At 36.1% G+C, this 15,421-nt stretch overlaps 1 protein-coding gene across 1 annotated transcript in view; it reads right to left on the bottom strand.

The window, feature by feature from the left end:
* The window catches only part of unc13a (unc-13 homolog A (C. elegans)), a 40,706-nt gene that overhangs the window by 4,173 nt on the left and 21,112 nt on the right, over positions 1-15,421 (bottom strand). The window contains 23 exon segments of the mRNA XM_042749998.1: positions 1,756-1,815; positions 2,726-2,870; positions 3,429-3,509; positions 4,203-4,259; positions 5,089-5,118; positions 6,895-6,900; positions 8,384-8,507; positions 8,588-8,740; positions 8,817-8,905; positions 9,039-9,116; positions 9,224-9,247; positions 9,355-9,432; positions 9,933-10,076; positions 11,565-11,661; positions 11,784-11,910; positions 12,286-12,371; positions 12,456-12,589; positions 12,988-13,134; positions 13,911-13,985; positions 14,234-14,302; positions 14,399-14,552; positions 14,630-14,793; positions 14,928-15,043. Coding sequence (XP_042605932.1) covers positions 1,756-1,815; positions 2,726-2,870; positions 3,429-3,509; positions 4,203-4,259; positions 5,089-5,118; positions 6,895-6,900; positions 8,384-8,507; positions 8,588-8,740; positions 8,817-8,905; positions 9,039-9,116; positions 9,224-9,247; positions 9,355-9,432; positions 9,933-10,076; positions 11,565-11,661; positions 11,784-11,910; positions 12,286-12,371; positions 12,456-12,589; positions 12,988-13,134; positions 13,911-13,985; positions 14,234-14,302; positions 14,399-14,552; positions 14,630-14,793; positions 14,928-15,043 — 2,238 coding nt within the window.

Here is a 15,421-nt window from a genome sequence, read left to right as displayed (position 1 = left end):
GCAAGCTAGTTAATTCATGTCTACATAAAAATGTCAACAAGCTGTCATGACCTGAAATAATCAATTAAATAAGCTCAGATTACACAGACAACCAAAATAAAGTAATGCCTCACAGGATTCTTTTGCAACAAAGTGTTTACGATACAAAGGGAAGTGTGTTTCCTCAGATTATCAAGAGTGTACCATTTACACACATGCTGTGTGGTCACACTTCATTTCTGGTGTTTCATGAAGGGTTTATAACCATGATGGGGAGGAAGAGAGCAGTCCTATTGGTCCAGTCATTCATAAGTAGGAGAAGACAAGGAGAACATCTGATATTGTCTTTCACTTGGTTTTAAATGCAGGCAGGTACATGCGGAAAACCACATCCATTCCCACACATCTCCATTCACACTCATGGAAAGTGCCAAGTTCTTTAGCTTAAGTTATGATGATATTCACAAACCAATTTTAATGCACTATTTTTTTCAAACACCTTTGAGTGATTTTGTTTTTTTTGATTATGTTCTGATGGTTGAATTGAATTGATATATCTTTACGCAGAATTTAATGTCTGGTTCTTTCAAATGATTATTTGTAAGATGGATTCATTTATTTCGGCATCTGTTATATGTGTGCGCTTGTCAGTGAAACAAGCTGGTAATGCAGTTTCCTCAGAGCAAAACTGTCTGAGCAAGCAGGGGTTTGAAAGTGCTTGAACTAACGGTAATGCTGACTCTTTTGACGTAGCATTGTATGATTACTCCTTACCAAAGAGCATCTGGGTAAATGTCACGAAACCCGTCAAGAAATGTCCAGGTCGTATTTCACCACAAAAGTCAGCAAAACAGTAATAAAGTGTGTAAAATAATATATCTCGTCAATAAATTTACAGAACAGTTATAAAATTTTTATAAAATTTGTAAAATAATTTTTTTTCTAGATATATATATATTTACACACAGTCAACTAAAAATATTCAGATCACCAGATATAGTATTTTCATAAATTTTTGACTAGACTTTGGGTCCATTCAGAACCCTTATGTCTTGAAAAGTTCATTTACCTGTAAGTGAAATCAAGTAAATTTGTGTGCATATAAACATCACAGTTATATCACATATAGTGAGGATATATATTTGTGTGTTATAATCACATAATGTCTATTTATGGAATTTAAGTAATTTTGTATATTGAAAGTAAGAAATTAAGTTGTAATCATGTAAATCCTATTGTTGGCTGAGGGAGGGTTGTCTTGTTAGACTGAGCCTGAGGGAGGGAAACCACGTTGCGTGGTTGTGAGGGAAGATCGCACTGAGCAGCAGAACGGACCCTGCCTGAGGACAAGCTGAGTCAGTCACAATTAATGTCACATCTACATTCGACAATGTGGTTCAGTGCTCGGAAAGTAACGTTTTGTCACGGTCTCTCACTCGCTTAATCACTGACACTCGTGACTCGTCATCCGCAGGGCACACATGCGCCTCTCACACTGCAGAAGTGTGTGCATTCCTCATTCACTGCCATTCAAAACACACTTCATCCTGGGCTTTCTTGCTGCTGTAGCGTCAAGATACATTTCAGACCAATGTATGTGAACATACAGCATGTTCTTCCCAGGTACTTATACATGCAAAGCCCTTTCTGTGGGAACATATGGGTGGTCGTGGGGCATGCGATTGGCCCGTTGGAATGGGAGGTGCATGATCTGATTTGGGTGGATCACTGATTGATTCTTTGTCATCAGGAGCACCAGGCCCCACGTGAACGTACCCTTCTCTGGGTACACGTCTTCACTATGGGTAAACCTTACCCCCTTCGCTCCATGAACTGGTGAAAGAGAAGGAGAGGATGCAGAAAAATACAGAGAGAAATTGAGAGCACATAGTCAAGAAGATTTGAGAGATTGTAAGAAAGAAAGAAAGAGAAAGAAAGACAGAAGGAAAGAACAAGCTCACAAATGCTTTCACAGTCTTTAACAGTCTTAAATGAACGAAGTGACATCTTCAAGCTACACAAACACACACAACACAAACACATTATCACACACAATGGCTCACCAGGGGCACACTCGATCTAACATGTGCAGGATTCCAAAGTGTTTAAATACTTAGAATGAAAGATGACATTTACCCTAATTACCATTTAAACAAATCTATTAAAATGTTTCTTTTTAAAGTCGACCAAAATTTTTCAGGATTCCCAAGTGTATGAGGGATAGAAAGAGAGATCTAGTCTATATGCTATATATATATATATATTCAGTGATAAATATATGTATATATATAATAGAATATAAAAAAAAGATATTTTTAAAGTACATTAACTTTGTTTTCTTGCACACAATTAAAAGTATTTGATATATAGCTTCATTGATGTTTATTAATATAGTTTTATTAATTTGATATATTGTTATTTGTTAATTTAATTATGGTTATTATTTTTTTTTTTATTGAAATATGTTTTGTATTTTTTTTTTAAAGAAAGCAATGTAATGTATCAATAATTAATACATCTACATATTTAGTTACAAATATTCTTATGCTGGTCTATACAGGTTTGGATGCAAACAAAAAAAAAAAATTAATGAGTGTGGGTAATTAATGACAGAACTTTCATTTTTGGGTGATCTATCCCTTTAACCGCAAACAATACATTTGGCAGTCGTTTGCAGACTGACTTTTTTTAAATTTTGATATTTAAAGATTTGGAATAGGTAGTTGTTATTTGAGGGCATTGAGATGTGTGTTATGGGATTGAATTGTGTTTTTTGTGAGTTTGTAGGTGTCTTGATTGTTTTGTGAGTGGGCTTAGTGTAGAGGGAGAGGGCGTGGTCTTTTCTCCAGGAACGTCTTCTTCAGTCCCACACCCCCAGCATGGAAATATTGCTACGAAACCACAAAACAGAAGATATTACTTGAGACAATGTTGCTGTGTCTGGCTGGTCGGGATGCTCAAACAAACCAAGATCGATGCTGTGACAGTGCTAGAAAATCTATGGTTGATTAATTTCATGTTGATTCCCTGGAAACAACCTACATATGGCTTTCTTATAGTTGTCTCTGCTTATTAATCTGGGATAGAAGAACATTTTTTACATCAAAAACTCTATATTATATTCTGCTCTACATCCCAAGGTGCAAATACAATCCACCGAATGTGATAAAGGAGTATAAATTTAATATTAAATGGAAGGATAGTGCTGTATGTAGTACAAATTAAACACACATCCTTATGTAATAGAATGATAATATTAGAAAATTTAATTATAAATTAAAGATTTATATTATTGTATAAGTATGAAGTAAACTATATAAAAAAACAAAAAACACACTGCCACTATATTTAACAACCCACTATTTGAAGCACAAAACTACACAATACTGTGTCGTCACAAACCAGTGGAAGATACAGTTTTTACACCGACATTCAGCTCTTTAACCCACCTTTATAGTATCCAGTGCTAACTCAATCACTGCACACTGTTTAGGGGACAGTGCCTTGGCTTCTTCACGAACCATGTGCTCCTACAAAAAGGACAACATTTTATAAGAACAAAATACGTATCCAGTGATTAATATTTTTATTCAAGGTTTTTTTGGACCTGAGTTAAAGTAATCCTGGGTTATCCTATGTCACACCTTTCATATTTTCAAAAAAATTAGAGAAATATATATAAAAAAAATGACATGAAGATGAGAAAATGACATAGTAACATATTTGAATTCATTTAAATAAAAAAAAAAATAATATGTCATGAATTTGAGAAAATGACATAGTTTTATATATAATTCAAATGAATAAATAATTTACATTAATTAATATTATATTTATATAATATTAAAATATTATTTTGTTTTAGAATGTTTATTTATAAATATTAATCAATTTTTCTAAATGTTACTAAAGTGTAATTTTTGCCACTACAAGTATTTATTTAAAATTAATAATCCAAGTCCGTTTAAGTTAACGTAATCCTATGTTATTTTATGACACACTGTTTATACTTTAAAAAATAAGAGGGGGAAAAAACATCCTTTTTTTTAAATTGATTCCATTTGTTTAATAATAATGCAGTATTTAATTTTTTGATTAAAATGATGAGTACGAAATACTGACAAGTCATTTTTAAAAAGATACAAACTAATGACCAAAACAAAATACTGTTAATAATTTAAAACTAGCTAGCATCTCTTTCTTTTTGTAATAAACTTTCATACCTTTAACTTGGAGAGCTGACCGAGTTCCTTGGCTGCGTTGAATATAAGTTGAGTGCCCTGGAGGAAGAAGAGGAAAAAAAATGGAGGAAGCGAGAAAAAGAAAGAGTATAGAAGAGAAAGCATTAGTCAGGTCACAGAGTTCGAAAGGGTTGTAGACAAAAATGCCACATCACAGAGGTAAGATACAGACAGTCTCAAACGTCAGACACGCACTCGCTCAATCCCAGCGTGCCCCGCCACCCCCAAACACGCTTGCACACAGCCACGCATCGACACACAACTGTTTGTGCAACATGAGACGGTAAACTAGCTACGTACAGAAGACAGAGACAAGAGTTGAAAGGTTTACGAAACCAGTAGGTCCACAGCCCGAACAACACCACTCTGGTGATATATCTAGTATCTACGACTGGCCGATACTCAAATTTTTGGATATATCACTAAGTGAATGAGGCGTGTGCACCTTATTATACCATTATAACATTATTCAAATGTGTACAATGTAGTCCTTCTTGGAAAATTAAATCGTTAGTATACAGAAATAGTACTGTATTTCTGACATCGCAAAAATAAATAGTCGTTTAGACCAGCATGGACATCGAAGTCTAAAGCGACTGTCATGCATGCATTATTTAACCTGGCATGTCCAAGCACCTGTAATGAACTATGTGAGGATTTGAACGGGCACATAGGTCTGAGTCTATAGGGAAACCCACAACTGCATTGAAAACAAGGGGTAAAAAAAAACACTGCTTCCACCGGTTTGTTTCAACAGGGGGGACCCAAGTCACACAAAGAAGACATTAAGAATGAGAGAGAGAGAGAGAGGGAGAGAGGGAGAGAAAGAGACAGGACACATTGAGCTAAATGGGGATTCAGTCCTTACATCACTGTGACAAGCAAGCTTCACCCTGCCCTGTGAAGAGAGGATAGTGTAATTAACTTGAGAATTGGTCTTGGCGCTCTTTAATAGGCTGCCCATTATTCAGTAACCGATAGACTAACAGGCCAATCACATCATTTCATAAAGTTCATGAAAATAATTCAAAACATGTTTTCTGTTTGTTGTTAAATAGACAGTTCACCCAAAAATGAAAAATTCTGCTATTATTTACACCCCCTCATTTTGATTTGAACTTGATTATTTTTTTCCTCCTTCTGTGGAACACAAAAGGAAATGTTTTACAGAATGTTTACGCTGCTCTTTTCAATGTAATGAAAATGAATGGGCCCTAAAATTATTTTAAAAAGTGCCCATAGTCTGCACAACTTGGACTGAAATTTCAGTCATTGTCTGCTAAAAGATTTTTCACTTCATTCAGTTTTCAAAATGTCTGTGTAAAATGGTTGGTGGAAAGGTTTAGAGAAAAACTGTAATTTTAAAAAAAAATAAATAAAGATTTTTTGATTTAAATAAATTATTGACATTTACTATTTATATATTAACAATATAGTACCTAACCCTAAAAGTATAGCATTGACATTTATTTACTATTTATTTGTTAACAATACAGTACCTGACCCTAAATGTATTTTGTTTTATTGATTAGTACAAAATATCATTAATTAACCATCATTAATTGACGTTAAAACTGGTGCAACACAATTTTGATGTGTCATATTTGACAATACACTAAAATGAATGAGATTTAAAGCTACAACAGATCTGAAGAATTTCTATATGAATGAGAGATTGAATTAATGACAACAGACTTTTCATTTTTGAATGAACTACCCCTTTAAAGTAGTTCAAATTCATTCTATTAATCAATATTTCATTCAGATTTTTGTATGGTATTCTTTTGTTATGTTTTTTGTGTTCTTGTGTAGTCTAAGGGTTAATTCAGATTTTTGTGTTAAGGCAATTCTTAAAAGAAAATGATGAAAATAAAAAAGCAGAGGAAAAAACAAACAATATTTGCACTGTAAAATGACAGTACAGTTAAAATAAAAAAGCAGAGGAACGAAATTGTTAAAATACAGTTTTTTTACAAACAACACATTAATAGACTATATTGTTAAAGGAAAAATTCTCAAGCCTGAGAACAGGGGGGAAAACTGAAAAATGATATCCCAGAAAACACATCAGTATGAGACCTCGGGGTTCCATCAGGCCAATTTTGGTACAACAACACGTAAAAACCAAACAGATTGACAGAATAATGTCTGCAGAGACTAAAAAAAAGAGAGGCTCGGGAGTTGAGGTGAAGATCAGACGCAAGCAACAACCCACAGAGGAGAGGTTTCAAACAGAGAAGGGGAGGGTGGATCAGCTGAAACCAGTTAACGTCCCCCAGAAAAGAGGATAAAAAAAAGTAGTGGAACCACGAGAGCGTAGTTTCCAGGAAAATGAGTAGAGGAAAGGGTTGGCAGTCAGACATCAGATTGGAAGTTTTGTTGGGGCGGAAAAGGGCCTTGTCCAAGTCAATTAGGAAATGCACCATGCTGCAGCCACCTCGGGTATACAGACCACTGAGGTGACCAGGGAAAGGAGAGTTAATGGATGAAGAAGAGAAGAAAGAGACAGCGGGAGAAGGAGAGAAAGACGTGACAGACGAATGAGGATGCATTGGACAAGAGGAGAGGACTTGGCAGCCAAACAGAGCAGAAGGAGGTGGTGGGAAGGGGGTCACCCGGCATGGACGGACTGTGGGACACACAGACGCACAGACAAAAGTGCTCTGGTACTTACTATCATCTGTGGAGGTGGAGCGGGGGGAGAGCGAGAATGTAATAACCAGAGAGAAGGGTCAGTGAAGCTACAAAGAGCCCCACATCAAATCAAAAGAAGCATTAACATTCAGTCTACAGGACCGACTTCAGGCCTGATATGATATTACAGTAAGTCCCAAGGTCTGTGCTTGCCTGAGGGACTAAAACAGGCTCAGTGTAGACCAATAATTCAGCCAAAAATGAAAAATCTCTACCTCATTGCATTCCAAACCTGGGTGATGTTCTTTCATCCATAAAAAACTAAAAGAGAAATTTGGATGAATGTTCAAGCTGCTCTTTTCCATACAGTGAAAGTGGATGGGGACCAGGGGATGTCAAGCTACAAAATGGACATAAAGTAACATATATGTATTCCATACAATACATTTTCCATAATTAAAGACTTCTGAAGCAAATTGAGAAACAGAGGAGAATGAAAATTTACAGTAGCTATCAAACCTCATTTGCATTGCCGCATATTCAAAGTCAGTGTTTCCAATGAATAACAACTTAAATTTGCTTTAAATCATTACACAAAGGTTTCAAAAGACTTGGAATAAAGTGCACAGGTCATATGGGCCACTTTTAAAATGTCCTTTTTGGAGTGGGTTAAATTTTATTTTGTTCTTTTTGGAGTGTTTTTATTGTATTTTAAAGTGTAGTTTTTGGAGTGTTTTTATTGTATGATTTTGAGCAGTGTGGAGTTAATTTAAAACTCCAATTTAATTTTGATTAAATAGGTAATGGATGTTTTGTGGATTTCCTGAAGTGAAGAGTTAAGCTCCAACTCCAATTAAACACACCTGAACCAAGGTAATCAAGGTCTTCGGGAGTTTTGGAAATGTATTATGGGGTTTGTTTGAGCTATTCTATGGAGGTTGTCATGTTCATGATGTTGGAGGTTTGAGACAAGTATTGTATAGATATTGTATTGTTATATTTATGTGGAATTTGTATTTTTTAATTTTTAATCATCAAGAACTGATATGGGTCTCTTTTGTCAAAATAAACAAATACAAACAAAAATACAAAAAGAGTAACAGTTATATCAAGACAAATTAAAAGCAGTAAGTTGTCTCTGTTCCTGTAGAAATGCTCTCAAAAATTAACTAGCATTCAAATGTATAGAAATACACTTGATTGAACTTTTTAGTCAAGATTACAATATATAAAATGTGCAACTGTGTGACTACAGGACCAGAGAGCAGTCTCGAGAGGTGCTTGAATGATATGGTGCACTCCCAATGTTTTTAGAGTGGAAAGATGATGTCTTTTGTCCAAGGTGATTTGGGGATTTTTGGAAAGGGACATGTTTTGTTTGGCATGAGGAGATACATTTCCAGTTGTTCAGAGTCTTCATGATCCATACCAGAAAACACAATGCTGTAAACAATTTTGGCATTTATATAAAATGATTTCTACATGAGGTATGTCTCAAAAGTCTTATTAAGTTATAAACAGTTCATTACCGTTTGGTCAGTCAAAGGCGGCAGAACAATCGTCTTCTCCATTGTGTTCATCACCAGCTTCCAAAGCTCTTTCAGCACTCGCTTCAACACTGTCTTCTCACAGATCTTGGCAAACAGTGTGAGACTGATGAGGAAAAAGTTAAAAGTGAAGCGAAGCTGTGAAATTTCCAAGAAACTGTCTAAATCTAGTGATTAGCATCTTACTTGCTGTCAAGGAAGTCCATGATGGGCTGGAGGACGTTGTCGGCGTCCTGTGCCACGCTGCTGCAAGCACTTGCTGGCACGTTTCCTGTCCCCTTCACCTGGCTAAGTATGTCACCCATCTGCTTGACATTTTCTTCAATGTTTGGTTGGAAACTAGTGGGTGGAGAACAGATGTTACTCCAAGAATAGAACAAAAAAACTACTTCTTCCTGATCCCTTGGTACCTCACCTGGTGGCAAAGATCCTTGCAAGGTCATCCAAAACATTGTTGAGCTTCACCTGGAGTTCCTTCAAGATGTCGCTAGCTTCAACGTTCAACTGAAAGGCACAATAATCAATGGTCAAAACCACCAGAGCTTGACCAGGTTCTCAGGAGGTTGTAGGTCTTTGCTCAAGAAGCAAACCTAGGCTTTGCTAAGCCATAATATTGGCATATTTGTGGTTCACTTACATCTTTACCACCCATGGCCTCAAACATCTTCTCAAGCTGTACCCTGAGCTGCTGGATATTGTTGATGAGGATGCATGGCTGTGGGAAGCAAAAACACTTTGTTAAAATGCATGTAATTCAACAAGACTAACTCGACCCACCAAAAATCTTGCATGGCATATTCTTCCCATGTCAGGTGTACATACCTTGACAGCACCATCCTTTGCATTCTAAAATCAAAGAAAAAGAGAATACAACCCAAATGAGATAAATTCAGGATATAAGCAACTATTTCAAAAATATAAACCTGATTCCATAGGGATTTTTAGACTATTACCACTTTCTCCTTGGTGCAGTGGTTGGGGAAGTCTCTGGAGATAATATCCGCATAGGACAGCAGAACATTGCTAATGGTCTGTGGGGTAAAGAGAGCATGTTAAAACAAGTCCAAGGAAAACGCAAACTATTTCACAGATTGACCGTGAAGGTAAGTGTTGTAACAAGTCCAATGAAAATGCAAAACTATTTCACAGATTGGTCGTGAAGGTAAATATTATTGTTGTTATGTTGGATTTTTTCGATTTTGTGCTTTTATTTTGGTCTGCTATGATCACACTAAGAAAATTTGCGGACTTGATTTTTCAGAGACAATTTTCAGGCATCAATTTTTCTTTAGTTAAAGGTCAAAACTGACTTTGGTTTGTAGCAGGTTACGATCATGCTTACTAAAATTTGCAACCAAAGTTTGGTTTGAGAATATAATTTAGTTTATGCTTAGTTTTTTTTTTAATGGTGTTTTGTTGTAAAATTCAAATATAAACACTGTTTTTTATTTGCTGGTGTTATGTTGTTTTATTTATATATTAATGGAATGATCATGAAACTATTACAAATAAAAAGCTGTCAGCTGAGGACCTTGGCAAATCTCTTCATGTAGTGTCCAACGATCTGTGGGTCTGGACACTCCAGCTTCTTAATGATCTCGAAGCTCTGATTAAGCTGCGAGAAAACGTCCACTACCGAACAGGAGAAGAGAGCGTGCTCTGAAGTTTGCTGATACTGTAGGAAAGAAAGAGTTGGATGTGCAAGTCAGGAAGAAGTTCTAGAATAGAAAGGCGCGAGAGACTGCGTAAGCAATTTGTGGCCAGACGTCAGGTGTGAGCTCTTTCGTCTGGAAATAATTGGGTCGGGGTGAGACTGTGGCAGGTTCCCAAAGGGGACTCAGTGGAAGTAATGAACTAAAGAGAGTGCTTATTGGTTCAGGAACATGCTGAGGTGCTACGAAGTGCACTCATTCATCAAATTTTGACATGTCTGGCTGCAGGCTTGAGGTCTGTTGTTACTGTAACTTATTACAGCTAAATAGTAAGTATAGCTTTACAGTAAATTTACAATTTTGCTTTCAAATTTTCTTCGAGATTCTACGAATTTATTATTACTTTTACTAGCATTAATGCAATAGTCAAACTATATGTAAAGCTTAAGTGTTACCAATAAACTAAAGTGTTATCAGTTTCAATAAGACATGTAAAGATATGTTTTTAACTTACTCAATGGTCTTTTAAATATTTTAATATAATAATAATAACTGGATATGTACTTTTTCGGAAGAAAATGTGAGTGGTGCTTGTGGTGGCAAGACTCGGCACTGTGCAGTGACTAAGGACTTTTTTAAAACATGTTTTAATTATTAATCGCGATTAATCACATCCACAATAAAAGTTTTTGTTTATGTAATATATGTATGTGTGCTGTGTTTATTATGTATATATAAATACACACACATACAGTATATATTTTGGAAATATTTACATGTATATACATTTACACGGTAGTATATGTTTATACTATATAAATAGATTTAATATATAAACATAAAATTTTTCTTAAATATATACATGCATGTGTTTGTACTGTATATATACAAAATAAATATACACAGTACACACTTATATATTATGAATATACACAGTACACTTTTGAACTCGATTAATCACGATTAATCGATTGACAGCACAAATGATTAGTTCAGATTTTTAGCATGTGAAAACTAATGGCTTTTACCATGTAGCTATTCACTGCCAGCAGGTGTAGCATACTGAAGTCCTGTGTGGTAGCATGATCAAGTGAGCCAAGCCCCATGTCTACACGATGTTCTGATGCAGAGATATAAGTCTTGCAAAATGGTTGCTAGGGTACTCTATTTGGTTGTTAAGGAGTGCCTTGGCAGCTGCCAATGGTGATACTTCAAAGGCTGATTGCCATTATGAATGATATAAACCAACCCTCATGCCTCTACAACATTAATATTTGGGTTGCTAGGTTGCTCAACAATGGTTGCTAGGCTGTGGAAAACAGATGTGCTCGGCTCCTTCACCACAATATGTCTATGGGGGCAACAAGGCTGCAAAGTCTATGGGATTTTTTGTTTATAATGTATATATAACTTTACATGTATTTATTGATTTATAAACTATGATATTTGTTGTATCATGTGTCGTTTGGGATTGGGGATAGGAAGGAAAGGGAAATAGATATAAATCTCACCCCATCTTTCTTATCGCGCTCCAGGGCTCCGTGCAAAAAGTCTCGGGACACCTCCTCATTCTCATCCAACCACTGGATGACAAATGGCTCGAACCACCTGCAGAGTAACATCAACACCTAAAGCTCTATTATCCATCATACCACGGTCACAGTGACATTCTGAGTGTGCATGACTTGGATAATACGCGTGCGAGATGGGAGAGTTCTGGAGTCACTCACGTGGGATATTCAGGCACTCGGCTCTTGAAGAAAGGCAGGTCTTTGCAGTATTCATTGTAGAGCCACTTTACTTTGAAGTGCAGGTTCATGTAATCTGCACTCTTGCACAGCCGGTTCTTTTCATGCTCTGAATGCCGTGAGGTGAAAACAAAGGCTCTTCATGAAACAGTTCGTGATATAAGAGCACATTATGGATCTTCGCAGTTGATCTGAGAAGAGATGATGTATCATAATGTGTGAGGAGTTGAGAAGAAATTCGACTCATGTCGACTTTTCAAATTTTGTTGGATTTAAGTGGGTATTAGTGAGAAGCTTTTGTATGTTTGTAAAAATCTAACTAAAAAGCATACTTTTTTATTGCATCTCATCAGTCAGTCAAGTTATGAGCATTACAGACCTTCAGCTGAATCTTTTTAATGAGGTTCTCTGGAGTCTACAAAACCAAGAATCAATCAATACAAAGGCTAGATAGATCAAGAAAAGCTTCTTAGCTTAGACTCACCTTCCATTGCATACTTCATATCTTGGGCAAACAGGTTCCACATAACTTCTGCGCTGATTTTTCCAACATTGAGCTCCTGCGGAAACCTGTGTGGACCAGAATACATAATATTAAGATCCTAAACAGGTTTATGAATGTACATTTTGTGCAATAAATATTGCCGGACTCACTGGTTAAGGCAGGGGGTGTAGGAGTTCTTGTCCTCTTCAATAATTGAGACAATGAGGGTGATTAGCTTAGACCAGAAGTCTAGATTCTTGATACTTGGACCTTGTTCCTCTGGAGGTACCTCTCCTTTTTTGTTCTGCACAAAAGGAATTCATTTTGAAATGGTAGCTTGAAGCATGTTATGGCTTTTCATAATCTGCCAACCTCTGGAAGAAACAACAGAAATGGCTTATTTCAGCCAGCAAACAAAAAAAAAACAAAAAAAAATATGCCAACTACTCTAGGGGAACAAGTGGGGGAACAGGAAGGATTAGCGGAAAGATTTGATGAGTAATATAATAAGTAGCCTAGGGTTATATGTTTAATTCAACAGGAACGGTGTTTGATATTTATGAGGGAAGCCTGTAACATCTTCAAAGCAGCATAAACAAAAGCTGCACGATGACCTGCTCTGATAAAATGACTTGGATGATCCCGGGGCGAAGAGAGTTTTGGGGCTGATCAGTGTGGTTGGGCCAGGAAGTGTCGACTTACTGGGTCTGTTTGGTATTCTCGACTATACAGCTCGTGACAGTTGTTGAAAATGTATTCGTAGGTAGAGTTGAGGCAAGCCTTCACACAGTCCTTCACTACCTGGCTGGCACGAGGAGGACTCTGGAGCTCTTGGACCTGGAGAAAAAAGTTAATGGTTCATTTAGATGGATATATTGATCGATATGAACGAGAAAAAATAGAATGCAAAATCTATGCAAAATGAGGTGGTCTGAAAAAAAAAAAGGTATCATTCAGAAATCATAGGAAAAACTGTATAGAAATTGTAGAACAACACCATGTGGAAAATATAACTGCACAAGAATTATATGGGGAAAAAAAAATCACACAAAAAAAGCATATGAAAATTGCATGAAAAACGAAAATTGTATTAAAATGACAACTGTAGAAAAATAAAAAAAAGTAAACCATAAAGCAAAGAAAATTGTATGAAAATGGTATGAAACAAGAAAATATTCCAAAAATAAAAAAAAAGAAAATTGCACAGAAAAGAAAACAACTGTTGAAAAATTAGAAAAATTTAATCATAAAGATGTTAATTATGTTTTTGTATAGATAATAATTTGAATGTTGTATAGATAAAAATTGCATGTATATGTAATTTATATATATAATTAAAAAGTGAATGATGTGTTGCAAAGTTAATTTTATTGTACAATAAAAAACGAATATAAAATAAAAATATAAAGATAAAATAGAAAATAGGATGATAATAATGTGCACAAGAATAGTGAAAAGGATGTTCATAAGATGTATAATATGAAACGAAGAAAAAATAGAACACAAAAATTTTTTTTTTTTTTTTTTTTTTGTTTTTGGACCCCCTACCCAATAAATAAATATATTGATCACTGAACACAAAAAGGACCCCCACCCACCCAAAATGCAAAATTTACCAAGTTTATCCAAATCAACAGCATCAGGGATTCAGTATAATTTTGGTCCTGCAGTCTCTCAGGGCTGCTAGCTGGGAAATTATTCTAAACACACACAAGAAAGGGTGTCTCTTTGTCATCAATACTCATTTCTTCCTCAGATATTTCAGACATTTCAATACAACTTAAAGCTTTTATATGAAGTCACATCACACATCTCATTTGTCTGATTCAATGAACCCACCTGCAGGTGAACCCCACTCTAACCATTTACCTTCAGTTAAGAAAGATCCTTCATACAGAAACAAGAAAAGGTGTGACTACTCAAGGAAACACCAAGAAAGTCACAATACCCTGTACATAGAGAGGTCAATCCTCAGGGAGTTGTGAAGCTGGTCCAGAAGCTTGACAAATCGCTCTTTCTACAAATAACAAACACAAAACCACCCCAAATTATTAGTACAAACACTTCAGTGCTTGAATTCTTCCTTTTCGGTATGGCTGGATGAAGCACTAACCCCAAAGTTGGAGGCAGCGAAACGGTCAGAGGCAGACACATTGTTGGTGGCCTGGGTTGTGTGAGCATAGTAAGCGTTGATGTTGGCCAGTAGGGTGCTCATGACCGCAGGCACTCCAGGACACATGTACTTTGATGACAAACAGGCGAAGTGTCTAGAAACAAGAAGGAACAAAAAGTACATAAGCAAACGGTTAAAACCTCAATGGCAAAACTTTGGGGAGAATCATACGTCATGGCTTGATAAATGGACTCCACCCCGTAACGCATGGCAAACTCATCCACGATTTCTTGGGGCGTCTCTTCGAAGTAAACCTTCCATGCATCATCACCCTTGGCATCTGGTATCTTCACCACCCCGTTGTTCTGGATGTCCGTTAGATAGTGGAAAAGGTTCTATGGAGAGATGGAAAGAGGATCACTAATTTGATGTACTCTAGCAGGGACTATGGAATTAAGCTTGCTAATAAATAATGGTAGGAGGAAAATGAGAATGACAAATATGATCATCATGACAGCATCAGACTGACCTCGTGCAAGCAAGTGTACTGGACGTGGTACGGAGCTACGGTTTCTTCTCCTTTGATCTCCACACTGATGTGCATACGAATGGCTCCAGAGACAGCAGACTTGTCTGTACGCTTGTCTGAAAGGAAGCAAAATGAAGTTGGTGCACCATAAAAAGAGGGATTGTTGGTACGATTGTCTTAAAGGTGGAAGAATGTAATTGGTGAAGTGTCTGAAAAAGAAAACTATGAAAAAAAATATATAAAAAAGATAACTGTATTAGAAAATTGTCAAAGTTGTAAAAAATAAAAAATATCTGCATTTACTATGTAAAGATAAGTGCAACGGTAATATGTATTATGTTTATTTAAAAAAATTCAGAGATTCAAAAGGTACTGTAAATATGCATTGCTGTCAATTTTTATAGTTATTTATGAATTACTTTACTTACTACAAAACATGAAGCACTTCTTTGTCGTCATCTTGTCTGATGGACTCAACCAAGCGTTCTAACCAT

The sequence above is a fragment of the Cyprinus carpio genome, chromosome B22 (genome assembly GCF_018340385.1).
Source record: "Cyprinus carpio isolate SPL01 chromosome B22, ASM1834038v1, whole genome shotgun sequence".
NCBI classification, from domain to species: Eukaryota; Metazoa; Chordata; class Actinopteri; order Cypriniformes; family Cyprinidae; genus Cyprinus; species Cyprinus carpio.
The sequence above is the reverse complement of the archived record's forward strand: the minus strand, read 5'-3'. Positions and strand labels throughout refer to the sequence as shown.